This window comes from Hypanus sabinus, chromosome 18 (assembly GCF_030144855.1).
Source record: "Hypanus sabinus isolate sHypSab1 chromosome 18, sHypSab1.hap1, whole genome shotgun sequence".
NCBI lineage: Eukaryota > Metazoa > Chordata > Chondrichthyes > Myliobatiformes > Dasyatidae > Hypanus > Hypanus sabinus.
Window position 1 is genome coordinate 54,469,442 of NC_082723.1, and position 16,320 is coordinate 54,485,761.

General features: G+C 43.4%; 1 protein-coding gene across 4 annotated transcripts in view; it reads left to right on the forward strand.

Annotated features, from left to right (window-relative positions):
• slc31a1 (solute carrier family 31 member 1) overlaps positions 1-16,320 on the forward strand; it is a 76,814-nt gene that overhangs the window by 55,233 nt on the left and 5,261 nt on the right. For all 4 annotated transcript variants that reach the window (XM_059994340.1, XM_059994342.1, XM_059994343.1 and 1 more), the window contains exons 3-4: positions 4,057-4,129; positions 9,941-10,109. In XM_059994340.1, coding sequence (XP_059850323.1) covers positions 4,057-4,129; positions 9,941-10,109 — 242 coding nt within the window. The remainder of the gene's footprint in view (positions 1-4,056; positions 4,130-9,940; positions 10,110-16,320) is intronic.

Here is a 16,320-nt window from a genome sequence, read left to right on the forward strand (position 1 = left end):
ATATAGCTGCAACAATACCTCTTGGCTCCTAAACTCAATCCCACGGTTGATGATGGCCAATGTGCCATATGCTTTCTTAACCACAGAGTCAACCTGTGCAGCAGCTTTGAGTATCCTATGGACTCGGACCCCAAGATCCCTCTGATCCTCCACACTGCCAAGAGTCTTAACATTAATACTATATTTTACCATCATACTTGACCTACCAAAATGAACCACCTCACACCTACCTGGCTTGAACTCCATCTGCCGCTTCTCAGCCCAGTTTTGCATCCTATCAATGTCCTGCTGTAACCTCTGACAGCCCTCCACACTATTTACAACACCTCCAGCCTTTGTGTCATCAGCAAATTTACAAACCCATCCCTTCACTTTCTCATCAAGGTCGTTTATAAAAATCATGAAGAGTAGGGTTCCAAGAACAGATCCCTGAGGCACACCAGAATATGACCCGTCAACAGCCACTCTTTGCCTTGTGTGGGCAAGCCAGTTCTAAATCCACAAAGCAATGTCTCCTTGGATCCCATACCTCCTTACTTTCTCAATAAGCCTTGAATGGGGTACCTTATCAAATGCCTTGCTGAAATCCATATACACTACATCTACTGCTCTACCTTCATCAATGTGTTTAGTCATATCCTCAATAAATTCAATCAAGCTCGTAAGACACGGCCTGCCTTTGACAAAGCCATGCTGACCATTTCTAATCATATTATAGCTCTCCAACTGTTCATAAATCCTGCCTCTCAGGATCTTCCCCATCAACTTACCAACCACTGAAGTAAGACTCACTGGTCTATAATTTCCTGGGCGATCTATACTTCCTTTCTTGAATAACGGAACAACATCCGCAATTCTCCAATCCTCCGGAACCTCTCCTGTCCCCATTGATGATGCAAAAATCATCACCAAAGGGTCAGCAATCTCCCCCTTTGCCTCCCACAGTAGCCTGGGGTACATCTCCTCTGGTCCCAGTGACTTATCCACCTTGATGCTTTCCAAAAGCTCCAGCACATCCTCTTCCTTAATATCTGCAATGCTCAAACTTTTCAGTCCACTGTAAGTCATCCCTGCAATCACCAAGATCTTTTTCCAGAGTGAATACTGAAGCAAAGTACTTATTAAGTACCTCTGCTATCTCCTCTGGTTCCATACACACTTTTCCACTGTCACATTTGATTGGTCCTATTCTCTCACGTCCTATCCTGTCGCTCTTCACATACTTGAGGAATGCCTTGCGGTTTTCCTTAATCCTGTCCGCCAAGGCCTTCTCATGGCCCCTTCTGGCTCTCCTAATGTCATTCTTAGCTTATTCCTGCTAGATCTTATAATGTTTTAAATATCTATCATTACCTAGTTTTTTTGAACCTTTCATAAGCTCTTTTTTTCTTGACTAGCTTTACAACAGCCTTTGTACACCGTGGTTCCTGTACCCTACCATCCTTCCCCTGTCTCATTGGAACATACCTATGCAGAACCCCATGCAAATATCCCCTGAACATTTGCCACATTTCTTTGGTACGTTTCCCTGAGAACATCCGTTTCCACTTATGCTTCCAAGTTCCTGCCTGATAGTGTCATATTTCTCCTTACTCCAATTAAATGTTTCCCTAACTTGTCTGTTCCTATCCCTCTCCAATGTTATGGTAAAGGAGATGGAATTGTGATCACTATCTCCAAAATGCTCTCCCACTTAGAGATCTGACACCTGACCAAGTTTATTTCCCAATACCAGATCAAGTACAGCTTCTCTTCTTGTAGGCATAATTATCTACATATTGTGTCAAGAAACCTTCCTGAACACACCTAACAAACTCCACCCCATCTAAACTCTTTGCTCTTGGGACATGCCAACTGATATTTGGGAAATTAAAATTTCCCACCACAACAACCCTGTTATTATTACCTGTCCAGAATCTGTCTCTCTGTCTGATCCTTGATGTCCCTGTTACTATTGGGTGGCTTATAAAAAAACACCCAGTGGAGTTATTGACCCTTTCCTGTTCCTAACCTCCACCCACAGAGACTCTGTAGACAATCCTTCCATGACTTCCTCCTTTTCTGCAGCCGTGACACTATCTCTGATCAACTGTTCCACGCCCCCACCTCTTTTGCCTCCCTCCCTGTCCTTTCTGAAACACCTAAAGCCTGGCACTCAAGGAAACCATTCCTGCCCCTGAGACATCCAAGTCTCTGTAATGGCCACAACATAGCTTCAAGTATCATCTCACCTGGAAGGACTGTTAAGGGCCCTGAATGGTAGTGAGGGAGGAGGTGTAGGGGCAGTTGATTCCGGTTAATTAAGGCTAGTGATTAATTGGGGGCAGCTGCTTATTTGGGGCAACTCTTGAACAAAAACTAATTGAGAAACCAGCCGAGATTCCCATCATGCATCTTGGACACTATGTCTCTTAATTGGGGCAGGAAACTGATGCTGAACAGATTTTAACTAGCATCAGATGCGTGCATTTGTGTAGCTGTTAAACATTACACCGTGCTTAGAGCAAAGTTTTAAAATAGTCAGTTCAGTGAGCTTGTGTTCAAAAAGCAGAGATTTTTGTCAATGATAGTTGGTGAGAATGAAACAGTAACACAATTCAGAACTATTTCGCTGTCTGCAATTTTAAGCATTCAGGCTTGGAGATGTCTGAACTGGCTGGGAGTGAAAATATTTCAAGTTAGGAACTGCGAAGAATTTGAAGGTATTGACAGTCATCTTGAATATTACAATGAAAATGTAGATATGGAGGATGCAGTTGTCGAAAGCATTGTATGACGGCAGTCTATTCTGCACTGGTTTTGTTCATTTACAGTCACCAAAAGAACACAGCAATAGTTGTGGTTCCTCTTCACAATGAGAAGAGGAAATATGAAGGTTAACTAGGCAGTAATATAAAAGAGGATACCAGATGTTTTTTCAGATGTAGAGAATAAGAGAGGCATGAATCGGTATCGGACTGCTAGGAAATGATGTCAGAGAGGTAGTAATGGGGGACAAGGAAATGGCAGGTGAACTGAATAAAGTGTTTTGTGTCAGCCTTCACTGTGGAAGACACTAGCTATATGCCAGAAATTCAAATGTGTCAAGGGGCAGAAGTGAGTGCAGTCACTATACCTAATAAGGTGTTTGGGAAGCTGAAAGGTCTGAAGGTAGATGAGTCACCTGGACCAGATGGACTGCACCCCAGGGTTCTGAAAAAGTTAGTTTAAGAAGCGATGGAGGCATTGGTAGTGATGGTTTCTGGGATCACTGGATTATGGAATGATTCCAGAGGACTAGAACGTTACAAATGACTCTCTACTCTTTAACAAGGGAGGCAGAAGACAGGAAATTATGGGATATTATCCTAACTTCAGTGTTTGGCAAGATGTGGGAGGCCATTAAGGATGAAGTTTCAGGGCACTTGGAGATGCACAATACGATAGTCTAAAGTCAGCATGGTTTTCTTAAAGGGAAATCTTGCCTGACAAATCTGATGGAATTCTTTGAGGGACTAACGGCCAGGATGGATGAATGGAGAGTCAGTAGATATTGTTTAATTTGATTTTCAGAAGGCCTTGCACATGAGGCTGCTTGACAAGCTACAAGCCTGTGGCATTACAGCGAAGGTGGTAGCTTGTCCTGGTGGACAGGGGGTAGAGTGGGAATAAAGGGGCCCTTTCTAGTTGGCTAGTGATGTTCTGCAAGGATCGGTGTTGCGATCCTATGTTTTGCCTTAAATTCTCTTCACAAGAACATTCTGATAGGTTTCCTGGTTGTTGTTTATCAACCCCACAGACAGCAGCCCTACACCCCTGTTACTGGTTAGTTCCCAGGTCTAATTGTTCCTCTTTAGTCACCTTTCTGACTCAAATGGTCTTTAGTTCAGTTCCAAACACTTTGCTGACAGCCCTCAGATGATTGATTTAGGTCTTTGACCTAAGCATTGAGGTTTAATGCTTTGTGCAATACATTCAATGTGATCTCACAAGCTTAGGGCTGTGTTTGTGATATATACAATGAGATATTTTGGATGCTGTAATGTGAGTCTTAATTCTGCAACTATTTACCCCCAGCAAATGACATTCTACTTTGGATACAAAGGCGTGGAGCTACTCTTCCCTGGGCTGTTGATCAATTCGGGTGGAGGTGAGTGCTGAGCTTGGAGGTGGTCTGGAGTGTGAACAATAATGGCATTTATTGATGTTATGCCTGTAATGTAGAAGTATGTACAAAGTTCCTTATGGGTGATTTGCTACAAACGTTTGAAATGTAGCCGAGCAGGGGTTCCCAATCTGTGGTCCACAGACCCCTCAGTTAATGGTGGAGGTCTATGGAATAAAAAAAGTTGGAAACCCCTGTAGTAGAGTAAAAATGGAGAAGTTTATTAAGTTCTTGAATGTGGAATAGCTACCTATATTTACAAGTTCTGGAACTTGTGATCCAAGCACGTTAAAAGTCTTCGTACCTTATGGGAGGGGTGGTGACAGAGTTGGAAAAGCTTACCTTTTGAGAAGTTCAAACACCAAGATGACATTTTTAATTTAGAGATTTTGATAGAGATAGAAGCCTAAATTGCTGAAGCTTTTCACATTCCAAGGGAAGGGGGGGTCTGAGATGAGAGTGCGTGGGTTTCAGATGGGAGGAGAGAAAGTTAAAGGTGACCTGAGGAGTTAGTTGTTCACACAGAGGGTTTGGTCATTTGGAATGAGCTGCTAGAGGAGATGGCAGAGCTGGTGTTGCTACCATGTTGAGAAAGTATTTGGATGGGAAAGACAGAGGATCTCTGGCTTTAATACAGGTAGATCAGACTTGCATTGATAGGCATGCATGACCCAATGGCTTGTAGGACAGGATTAAGGGTATGTGGCAGAGTACTGTAATACCTGTGGGATCTGCATTGTCCAAAACATGCAGGGATACAGTCACCGACATGGCTTTAAAAATACAGAGGATTCTGATTAGTTCGGCCATCAGTTAGTCGGGGCAGCTCCTTATTTGGGACAACTCTTAACAAAAAGAAATCAAGAAGATCGCTGGGGTCTCCTTCCTTTGGGGCAATATGCCGTTTAATTGGGGAGCAGGACTGTTGGCGCAGAGCTTCTAACGGGCATCTGTCACTTGTATTAGTACTCAGAAAGTTTTGATTTTTGTCACTAATAGTTGGCGAGGAATAAACAGTAAGATAATTCGGACCGTTTTGCTCACTGTGGTTTCGAGCATTTAGACTTGGGAATGCCAGAAATGGCTGGGACTGAAAATGAAAGGATTTCATACTTAGTTAGGAATTGAAAGTATTGACAATCATCTTGGAAGTTACCCTTGGTCCCTATTAGACACTCAGCTGTGGCTCCAAGTAGCTGCTTGCATAGCACAGCGGTGACACCCCAGTACACCGCTTCGACGGGCGGCCTAAACTAGGTGAGGGTAGCCGGTGGGTCCTGTACCCCCCCAATGAGATAGGGACATGCCTGTGCTACCATGCGATGTCAAATCCGGCAGACTGGATGGTTGAGATCTACGGTGAGATCCAAAGTCCAGGAATGCAGTTCTGCAACACTTTGGAGGACAAAGGGCACGATGAGGCCCAGAAGCAGTCATGATCATTCACTGTAGCCAGGGAAGACTGCTTTTGTGGTGTCTGCTTGTTTCACTGTATCTAGACTTCTGAGGTCAAAAGGGTAGAACTGCCCAGGGCCAATGGCTTTTCCATTTTAAAAGCACTTAAGCACAAGTTTCCTGTCGTCGTTGGATACGACAAACAGCTACCAGCAGTATTGGTAGTGTTCTAATTTATTCTTTATTTCATTTAAATACATGTTGTGCTACTTAGTTAAACAGTAATTTGTCTTTTTTATACCTTTTTAACTATTTCCATGAAACTTCTGCTAATTGGAGCAGCCTCTTAATTGGGCCAAAATGTACTGGTCCTGATATGTCCCATTTATCCGGATTGCACTGTATAGAGGCTCAGTTGAGTCTGTTCATGGGATGCTGTGGCCAGCAGATTTAACAATTGAAACCCCTAGTTTCCTTGGCTCCATAAGTCTAGGGAAAACGCTCTCCAGTCCTGCCAAACTTGTGAGACTGAGACAGTGCTCCTGCCTCAAACCCAGGGTTGGGTGGATGGTGTAATTTGTTACTCTGTTATAAAATAGTGCCACGAAATAACAGACAGTACACTGCATACGACTAAAGGAATTAGATTTATGAATCTTAACTAAAGGAAAAACTAAAAGAAAAGGGTCTATTTTAATTAACCATTCAAATATGCACAAGTTTGGAGCTCATCTTCAGCTTCTCTGTCACTTGCACTGGGCCCTCGGTCAGCATGAAAGCACACGCCACCTTCCGAACATTGCTCGCAATCCATCGTGAGCAAATAGGTCTCCCACCAGCTGGTATTCTATGACTGGTTCTCCCCAGTGTCTTCTCTCTTCACCTCCCGCCAAACCAAGACCAACCTTAGTGTCCCTCACCAAGGAAACCTCCCCCTAATTCTACCATCCTAATTGCATGACACACATTCCTCGTCATCCCTTACCTTCAACAATAACCCAAACAGGCTGCTCTTACAGAACTGCTGAAGGAAGTACATACAGCATAACAGTAAAAATATGAACCAGGGCAATACACAATTTTCTTAAAAACTTCTTCCCAGACTGAATTGAAGAACTACCAGGACAGCTTTTACTCAGTCATTTCCATGGTGAAGTTTTTCAGCCAATAAATAACTTAGAAAGAATGGAACAACCCAGCTGGACTCTTAAACAAGGGAAAACCTGCAGGTGCTGGAAATCTGGGCAACACACACAAAATGCTGGAGGAAATCAGCAGGCCAGGCAGCGTCTATGGAAAAAACGTACAGTCGGCATTTCAGGCCGAACTGTCAGGACTGGAGAAAAAAAGCTGAGGATTAGATTTGAAAGGTGGGGGGAGGAGAGAGAGAAACCTCAGGTGATAGGTAAAACTTGGAGGGGGAGAGATGAAGCAAAGAGCTAGGAAGTTGATTGGTGAGACAGAAGGCCATGGAAGAAAGAGGGAGGGGGAGGAGCACCAGAAGGAGGCAAAGGGATAACATGAGAGAGGGACAAGGGGATGGGAAATGGTGAAGGGGGTGGTGGTGGTGGTGGTGGAGGCATTACTGTAAGTTTGAGAAATTGATGTTCATACCATCAGGTTGGAGGCTACCCAAGTGGAATGTAAGGTTTTGTTCTTCCAACCTAAGTGACACCTTTCAAATCTACTCCGCAGCATTTTTTCTCCAGTCAACGTTGACACTTTTTTCCGTAGATGCTGACTGGCCTGCTGAGTTCCTCCAGCATTTTGTGTGCGTTGCCCAGCTGGACTCCTGCTAGGTGTTCAAGATCAATGTGATCTATTGCCAGAACTATCACCAGTAAACGAGAGAGGCTCCATTTCATTATACAGATTGATGATCCAGTTCAACACTTAAGGGTGTATATATACACTGTTGGATGAGACTTTAAGCTGAGGCTCTTTCTAACTTGGAGTTTTCCTCTGTTTTCTCCGGTCTGTGTCCGTTGACCACAATCACTAAATCAGATTATCTGGTTGATGTCCTTCCACTGTTAGTGTGAATTTGCATAACTTGGCAGGAGCATTTCCTGAATTGCAACACTGACTGCTTTCAAAAGTGTAAGTGTGGTCAGGTGTGTGGGATACCTTGACATTGTAAGCCAAGCTGACTTTGTGTTCATCGAAAGGGATGGAATGATAGTGACATTTTATTAATTTCCATAATGAGACCATCCCCAAAAGCAAGGGACCTCTTGACCAAAGTGCTTTTATATTGGAATTTCTAGAAATTATAGAAATGATGATAAACCTATTGATTGTGATCAATGTAAAGTTAAGGTTTGATCCTTAAATTTAACAGCTTTAAGGAACATTATATTGTTTTGGAAAATGCCATTTAATGTTTTCTTCGCTCCCTGCAGTTTCTACCCTGCTGCATATTTAATGTCAAATTTTAAAATAAATGTTCCTGTCCTGCATTCCTTATATTAACCATTGGTCTGTGCTGAGGAGATAAATATTTTGTTTGGCAACTACTTCAAAGTAGTCTGGAAAGAACTCTTCATTCTTGTTTTAATGTTGCATCTAAGAAATTGCAGCTTTGTACAACATGCTCTTTTTCTCTTCGTTCCTGGGGTAGACCCTGCAGCTCTGTGGTTCCTGAAGAGGCCAACGTGGACTGGGAGGAGAGGTGCTCCTTCAGCTGTCATGCTGGACCTTCTTGTTCCGTACAAAGGGACTCTAGGTTCTGAATGCCAGTGCAAGTGCTTCTTCTCTGTTTTCAGCAAGTTGTGGGTTGAGCATGCACAATGCAGGTGTTAAGCTTTTCCAAAGAAGATTTGAGGAAGTTCTTAAATATTTTCTTCTTGCCTCATGGCAGTATTTTGCCTTAATGCAGCTGGGAGCAGAGTGCCAAATAATACATGGCCTGCTCAGTATGTAATTCTGATCTGACTGTTGATCTAGGAGAGGGCACTGACCCTGGTTGGCTTTTACTTGCGGTGGTTTTGAAGTATCTTACGATCATATGTGGCACCACCCCATTGTTTTGAAGTACATTCTGTTGTAACTAATCTCTTGGTGTGTAGAAAAGGACAGGGGTTGCGTCTGCCTGGTAAACCATGAGCTTTGTGTGAACTAAAAAATCATGATCTTCAAGCACGTCCAAGGGCTGTGATAGGGCAGCTAAAGCAAAGCTAAATTGCAGTACTGACTGGTGCCAGCACCCAGAGGCTTCTTCCAAGACGTGGAAAGTGGCCCTTATTTCCAGGGCTTCAATGTGAATACTTTTGTACGGTGGGGTTAGGAAGTCTCGATGAAGAGTCGCAGCCCGCAGTGTCATCTATTTATTCCCCACCAAGAATGCTGCCTGACCTGCTGAGTCCTTTAGCATTTGTGTATGTTGCTCAGTTAGAACTTCAGTTTTGCAGATGTTAAGTACACAGTCCATGAGAGAGCGTCATCCAGTAGTGATGTGGAAGAGCCTTCACCAGAAGGGCTGCAGCAGTCCCAAGAAGGTAGCTCACTATCGCTTGAACGGCAAGTAGCAGTGCACGATAAATGCTGGCCTCAATTGATGACTACAATTGGGCTTGAATCCGGAATCATTTGACTCGTATGGGAGAAGTAATACAGTGGTGCAGCAAGTGTATCTGCTGCTTTACAGCTCCAGTGACCTGGGTTTAATCCTGTGTGCAGTTTAGACATTCTCCCTTCACCTCATTACCCCCAGGTGTTCCCATATGTCAAGGTTGATAGTTAGATTGGCGGCTGTAACTTGCCCCTAGTACCTAGGTGAGTGGAACAATCTGGCAGGATGATGGAACAAAAAGGTACTTGGGTTGGGTTCACATAAATGATGCCTAATGGTTAACATGGACTCTATGGGTCTGATGTATCATTGAGTTGCCAGTTGAACTATGACAATGGTCAAACCCTTCTTCACATTCTGTACAGTTCACACTAATTCAAGTTCTAGATTTGCAATGTGCAGACTGTGAGTGAGGTATAAAAGTTCACTGTAACCTAGAGATGTTATAACCAGTGGGTGTAACTACCTTAGAAGGAATTGTACATCGTAAGTCAGCTATGTTTGGGATCACCCACGGTCATCCGATGTGCTCCAGGTCCTGGAGTTGAGACATCTGATGACTGAGGCACATTCCACAAGTGTCATACTATAGCCAGTGTGATTCCTATCCCTTTAGTGGCGGGCATCTAATAATTCCATTTTAAAATCTCTGGGATCAAGAAGCAATTCCCTGTAAAGGAGACACCAAATGGCACTCTGCAATATTTTAGCTGAAGTGTGCTGGCTTTACCTTTACAACCATCCCAATCCACCTGTCTGTCATTGGTACTGTCCCATGTCTGTGTGTTGAAAAATACTAAATCATATCTTTTGTTATCTTGTTTCTGCAGGGATGATTGGAGCCTGTGTGGTTGTCTTCCTGGTTGCAGTAATTTATGAGGGTCTAAAAATCAGTCGAGAATGTTTGCTTCGGAAATCGCAGGTTAATGTCCGTTATAACTCCATGCCTGTTCCTGGACCAAATGGGACAGTGTTAATGGAAACGCACAAAACTGTTGGGTGAGTGAGGAAACCATCTGTCTGACCTGAACAGGCAGAGAGGTGTGATTTCTAAATGCAAATAGTGTTCTTGGAAAATTATGGCTAATACCTCCTGCAGCCATAGAGATATCCGGGATAGTGGACATGGAGTGTTGATTTTAAGCTGCTGGCATCAGTAAGCAGTGAGAACAGACTTGGACAAGCACAGATGCAGGCTCTAAGTAAGTGAAACCCCTTTTTACCGGGCATCTCTAAAGATGTGGCTTGTTAGCCCCTCGCTAACAGCCACCGGACTCGGTATTGAGAAAACCACCTTTCTCAGGCTTAGGGTAGATATGACTTGTGTCCTGCCAAACCCGTGAGGTTGGGATGTCTCGCCCACCCAAACGCCGGTTTGTGTGAATACTGCGTGCTTTACTGCCCATGCGATCCCCCATCAGCAAGAAATAACAAATCATACACTGCATACAATTATAATGAAGTATATTTATGAATGTTAACTCAACCGAAGAGTTGTTTAAGAAAAAAACCCAAAAAGATCTATTATAATTAAACAGTCAAATGTGCACATGTTGGCGCTCATCTTGAAGTCGTCTTTAACTCGTGCGCTGGACCTTCGGGCTGTGTCAAAGCACACATCGTCTTCAAATGTTGCCCAAAATCCGTCTCAAACAAATGGGCTCTCCCTTGGGAGTATTGGTCCTTCCTTCTTGAAGCCACTCATCTGCACAATGCTTTTTGTGGAACAGGGACGGCCTCCTCAGCCATCTTCTCTTCTGTCTTCTTCTAGCTCCTGCCAAAAAGACCTTGACCTGCACCAGTGTAAAACCTCTCTGCCTAGTATTCTCTAGAATCTTCTCCCAATTTCACCATCCTAATTGGCTCACACCACATTCCTAAGTTGAACAACAAAGCACTTATCTTAGCTCAAACCCAAACATGTTGAAAGCTGAACAGACTGCTCTTAGATAATCGCTAAACTGAAATTACCTACAGCATAGCAGTAAAAATTTTAACCAGGGCATTACATAACATTACAGTATTTTTTTCTGTTAGTACGTAGATCATGCACTGAGAGTGGGTCCAGAGCTGATGGTATGTCCTTTGTGTGCAATGTGGAAACTTTGGGAGACCTCCAGTCTCCCTGATAACTACAGCTCCATAGAGACGAGTGTTAAGGAACTAGAGCTGCAGCTTGATGATCTTCAGCTCATGCAGGAGAATGAGGAGCTATAGGGAGGTAGTCACCCCTAACTTGCAGGAGGCATGTACCTGGGTGACTGTCAGGAGAGAGAAAGGAAATAGGTAGCCAGTGCAGAGTTCTGTGGCCATTCACCTGAAGGATAAGTATACCTTTTTGAATACTGATGTGGGGTTGACCTACCAGGGAGGAGCCACAGTGAGCAGGTCTCTGGCACTGAGCCTGGCTTTGTGGCTCAAAAGGAATGGGGGAGAAGTGGTGGGCTGTAGTGATAGGGGATATGTTGGCTAGGGGAACAGAAAAGAAGTTCTGTGGGTGAAAGTGAAATTCCCGATAGTTTGTTGCCTTCTGGGTGCCAGGGTCAATTCATCTCGGATTGAGTCCACTGCATTCTTAAGTGGGAGGGTGAGCAACCAAAGATCGTGGACCACATCGGCACCAATGACATAGGTAGGAAGAGTGACAAGGTTCTACAAAGTGTGTTCAGAAGTTAGGTGCTAAGTTAAAGGACAGGACCTCCAGGTTGTGATTTCAGGATTGCTACCTGTGCTACATGCTAGTGGTGCCAGAAATAGGAAGATTATACAGTTTAACACATGGTTAATGAGTTGGTGCAGGAGAGAGGGCTTCAGATTTTTGGATCATTGAGCTCTCTTCCATGGAAGTTGGACATGTACAGAATGGATGGTTTACACATGAACCGGAAGAGGTCTAATTCCCTATTGGGAAGGTTTGCTAATGTTGCATGGAGGGATTTAAATTAGAGTTGAAGGGGGATGGGAACCAGAGTGGCAAACAGATAGGAGAGTGGTTGTGGCAAAAAAATTTTAAGCCTACGCACACAGTCGGGTCAAAAGGTTGAGAATGGTGGGACGAATGCTCTCAGCTGTGTATATTTCAACGTAAGGAGTATTGTAGGAAAGGCAGATGAGGTTCAGCACATGGAATTATGACATATGTAGTCATTAGTGAGACTTGGTTGCAGGAGGGGCAGGACTGGCAGCTCAGTGTTCCGGGGTTCCATTGCTTTAGATACGATAGAGCAGGACGGAATCGGAGGGGAGGGGTGGCATTACTAGCCAGGGAAAATGACAGGGTAGACTGGGGAGCTCATCTAGTGAGGCTTCATGGGTAGAAATGAGGAATAAAAAAGATATAACCATGTTAATGGGATTATATTATTGACCACCCAACAGTCTGCAGGATTTGGAGGAGCAAACTTGTAGAGAGATCATAGAATGTTGCAAGAATAATAAGGTCGTGATAGTAGGTAACTTTCCACATGTTGACTGGGACTCCTATACTGCGAAAGAATTTCTCATATGTTCAGGAAAGTTTCCTTCATCAGTACATTGAAGTCCAAGCTAGAGAGAGTACAACACTAGATCACCTATTAGGAATTGAAACAAGTTTGTGCAGGGGAACACTTTGCATCTTGTGATTATAATGCCATTACTTTCAAGATGCTTGTGGAAAAGGATAGATGTGGTCCTCAGGTTGAGATTCTAAATCAGAGAAAGGCCAATTTTGATGGTATTAGAGGGGATCTGGCAAGTGCAGCGGGGACAGGTTGTTTTCTGGCAAAGGTGCACTTGCTAAGTGGGAGGCCTTCAGAGGTGAAATTTTTGAGAGTACAATTTGTTTGTTCCTGTCAGGATAAAGGGCAAGGGCAACAGGTTTATGGAACCTTGGTTTTCAAGAAGTTTTGAGGCCTTTGTTAAGAAAAAGGAAGAGGTGCAGGCAGGAAGGAACAAATTAGCTACAATTGCAAGAAAAAGTTTCAATCTCATTGATTAGAACACCTGACTCCAACTAGCTTTTGTAGAAAGCATTTCCCCAGAGGTTCACATACTTTATTGAACCTGGACTATGATTGTTTAAATGATGTTCCATAAATTCCAGCGTATAAGCCGACCTCCCATTTTCAAGGTTAAAAAAGTGACTTTTTCATGTTACCTTTGTATATGCCGACCCCTTTTGTAGAGGTTTTTGATTTAACCAGAAAAGATCACAAGATCTCACATGCCGGTACTCAGCTTTGCTGGATCCGGAACCGGGAAATTTTGTGAACCAGTACCTGGTAAGAAAATAGGCCTACTCGTTGTAGAGCGTTATAAGCAAATTCTTAATAAATAAATCAGGGAGGGAAGTTTTGGATTAGGTTCCCAATGGTAAAGAATCCTCTGAAATGTAACCCCCATGAAACCATTTAGCGCCCATCGTAATCTCGTTAAAACATAAGTGGCGGATTCAGTACGTGTACTCAGTATTGAGTTTGCGAACCACCATGAACAAAAGATTAAAACAAATGCGATATGATGCTGGCTTCAAGCTGAAGGTTTTTGGTTTTGCCAAAGGAACGAATAATTCTGCAGCTGCTAAGAAGTTTAGTGTAAACGAGAAACAAGTGAGAGTGGAGAATTGCAGAGGACACGCTGAGAGAAATGCCAAAGACGAAATGTGCAAACCGCAGGAAAACATGCCAGTGGCCAGAACTGGAAGAAAAAGTTTTAGAGTGGGTGAATCACCAGCGATCGTCTGGATACATTGTTGCCAGATAATTGATTCGAGTTCAAGCGTTGAAATGGGCCAAAAAACACTGCAAGGTCAGCAAAAATTTCAAAGCTACGCAAAGTTGGTGCACCCGATTTATGAATAGACGTGATCTTGTGTTGAGACAAAAAACAAAGATTGCTCAGAAGTTGCCGAGCGGCCTTGAGAATAAGATTATGGCCTTCCAATCATTTGTAATCAAGCATTGAAAGGCACATTCTTACCAGCTCTCACTGATTGGTAACCTGGACAAGACATCAATGTTCTTTGAGTTTGCTGGCAACCGCACTGTCAATCAGAAGGGGGAGAAAACTGTCCTTGTCAAAACGACTGGACACGAGAAGCTACATTTTACTGTCGTGTTAACGTGTATGGCTGATGGGACCAAACTACCACTGATGGTGAATTTTAAGAGGAAAACATGCCCAAAGTAAGAAAAATTCCCACGGGGTGTTGTTGTTTACGTTCAAGAACGCAGCTGGGTGGACGAAGCGGGTTGCTTGAAGTGGGTTAAAGAGGTGTGGCTTCGACGTCCTGAAGGTTTCAGGAAGGAAAAGTCGCGGCTTGTCTGGAACGTGTTCAAAGCGCACTTGTCAGGTGAGACAAAAGCAGCATTGAAAGCTGAAAATACAGACATTGCAGTCATCCCCGGTGGTTTGACGTCCGCGCTAAACAAACCATTCAAGGAATTCATGAGTTGACAGTGGAACAAATGAATGATGTCTGGAAATCAGTCATTCACTCCAGTGGGAAACATGAGGGCTGCATCTCAAGCTACAGTTTGCAAGTGGGAGGAAATGAGGGCTGAGTGCATTGTGAAGGTCTTCCAGAAGTGCAGCATCAGCAATGCTTTGGATGGCATTGAAGATCATTTGCTTTGGGAAGAAGATGATAGGGAATTGGCAGCCAGTAAAGCTGCAAATGACAATGTTGATGTAGAAATTGACAATCCTTACAATGATATGGTGACTGCCGAAGAATGGGACGCGATTTTCAGAGATAATGAAGAGTGTGAGAGTTTCAAGCTCTGAACATTTGACGACAACAGTGTGTACAAGTAAATTGAGAAACAGAATGTGTTTTGTAGATCTTTTGTGTGGATTTCATAAGAGTTTGTAATTTCATTTGTATTTGTCTCAAAAACAGCCAATAAATATGACCTATCTTCCATGTATTTGTTTTTCCAAAGTTGGCACCCTCTGTATAAGACGACCCCCCCCCCCCCCCCAAATTTTAGGACCAAAATTTAGGGCCACATTCTTGGCTCATACACAGGAATTTACAGTACTCAACTGATTATGTGTTCCTAGATTAGGCAGATTGTGTTTGTCTATTATCATGACTTTGATGAAGATCAGACCACATTTTATGAGTAATGCAGAAAACCAGGTAATTGCAAAAGGGTTCTGTTGGCCAGAAAGAATGACAATCTTCAGATCAGTGAATTCAAATGAATCAAGGACGGTGGAAGTGGTCTTTGTTCTTGCCGTGTGCTTGGGGGATGGAGGCTGCCATTTTGTGGAGACACACTGTTCTCCATTTTGTGAGCTTGACATGCTGGACTTCATTAGTGTTTTAAAGAAGGCACAAAGACTCTTCAGGCATTCTGCTGGACTGGAGGTCATTTCCAAATAAGGAGTTATTTGTGAGGTGTTCTTTGGTTGGCTACAACATGCAGGATTGTGAATGCCTGAGGTGATTCGAGCTCATTGCTGACTGAGAACAAAGAGCCAAGAGTCAGCAACTGTCTCTCGATGGGAGGAGGACAATAGATGGATTCTGGCTTGGACCAGAGCCAATGACCAGGTGTTAAGGGCCAGACACATGACCTGGGGCCAATGACACAGGAATGCGACATTTGAATTGATAAGAAGTGGATATAAAAGTGGATGCTTTGTGGGTGCTGGTGGTGGTAACTTCGAAGAATAACCATCGCAGATACAAGCGAGATGAACCTTGCGTGAAGCACGTGGAGAGTGAATCAGGACCACGAGGAACAAGGAGCGCCTGGCCAGCGTAAATTCCTCCGCCCGGGTAATACCTTTGCTATTCTTTGACTGCCCAGGAGAGTCAGGGATACTTAGCGGGTGTGCGCACAAGGTATTTAGTGTATGAATCCATGTACTTTTTAGTTTGAACAATAAAGGTAATTGTCAGTAAATACAGATCTCTCTGTGCCTCACTCAGAATCGTTGGAAGAGGTAGAAGCGGTAGCTCTCTCTTCCTTTTTTCCAACAGTTCACAAACTTTTTCTTGCAACTGTACTTGAGGAGTATAAGAAATGCAAGTACATATGTCATCATATACATCCCTAAGATTCATTTCCTTGCAGGCGTACTCAATAGATCCATAATAGAATCAATGAAAGACTGACCAACATGGGCATTCAAACAGTGTGCCAATACAAAAATAAAGAAATAAGAATGACAAAATAGGTGAAGAGTCCTTGAAAGTGAGTCCATAGTTTCAGTGATG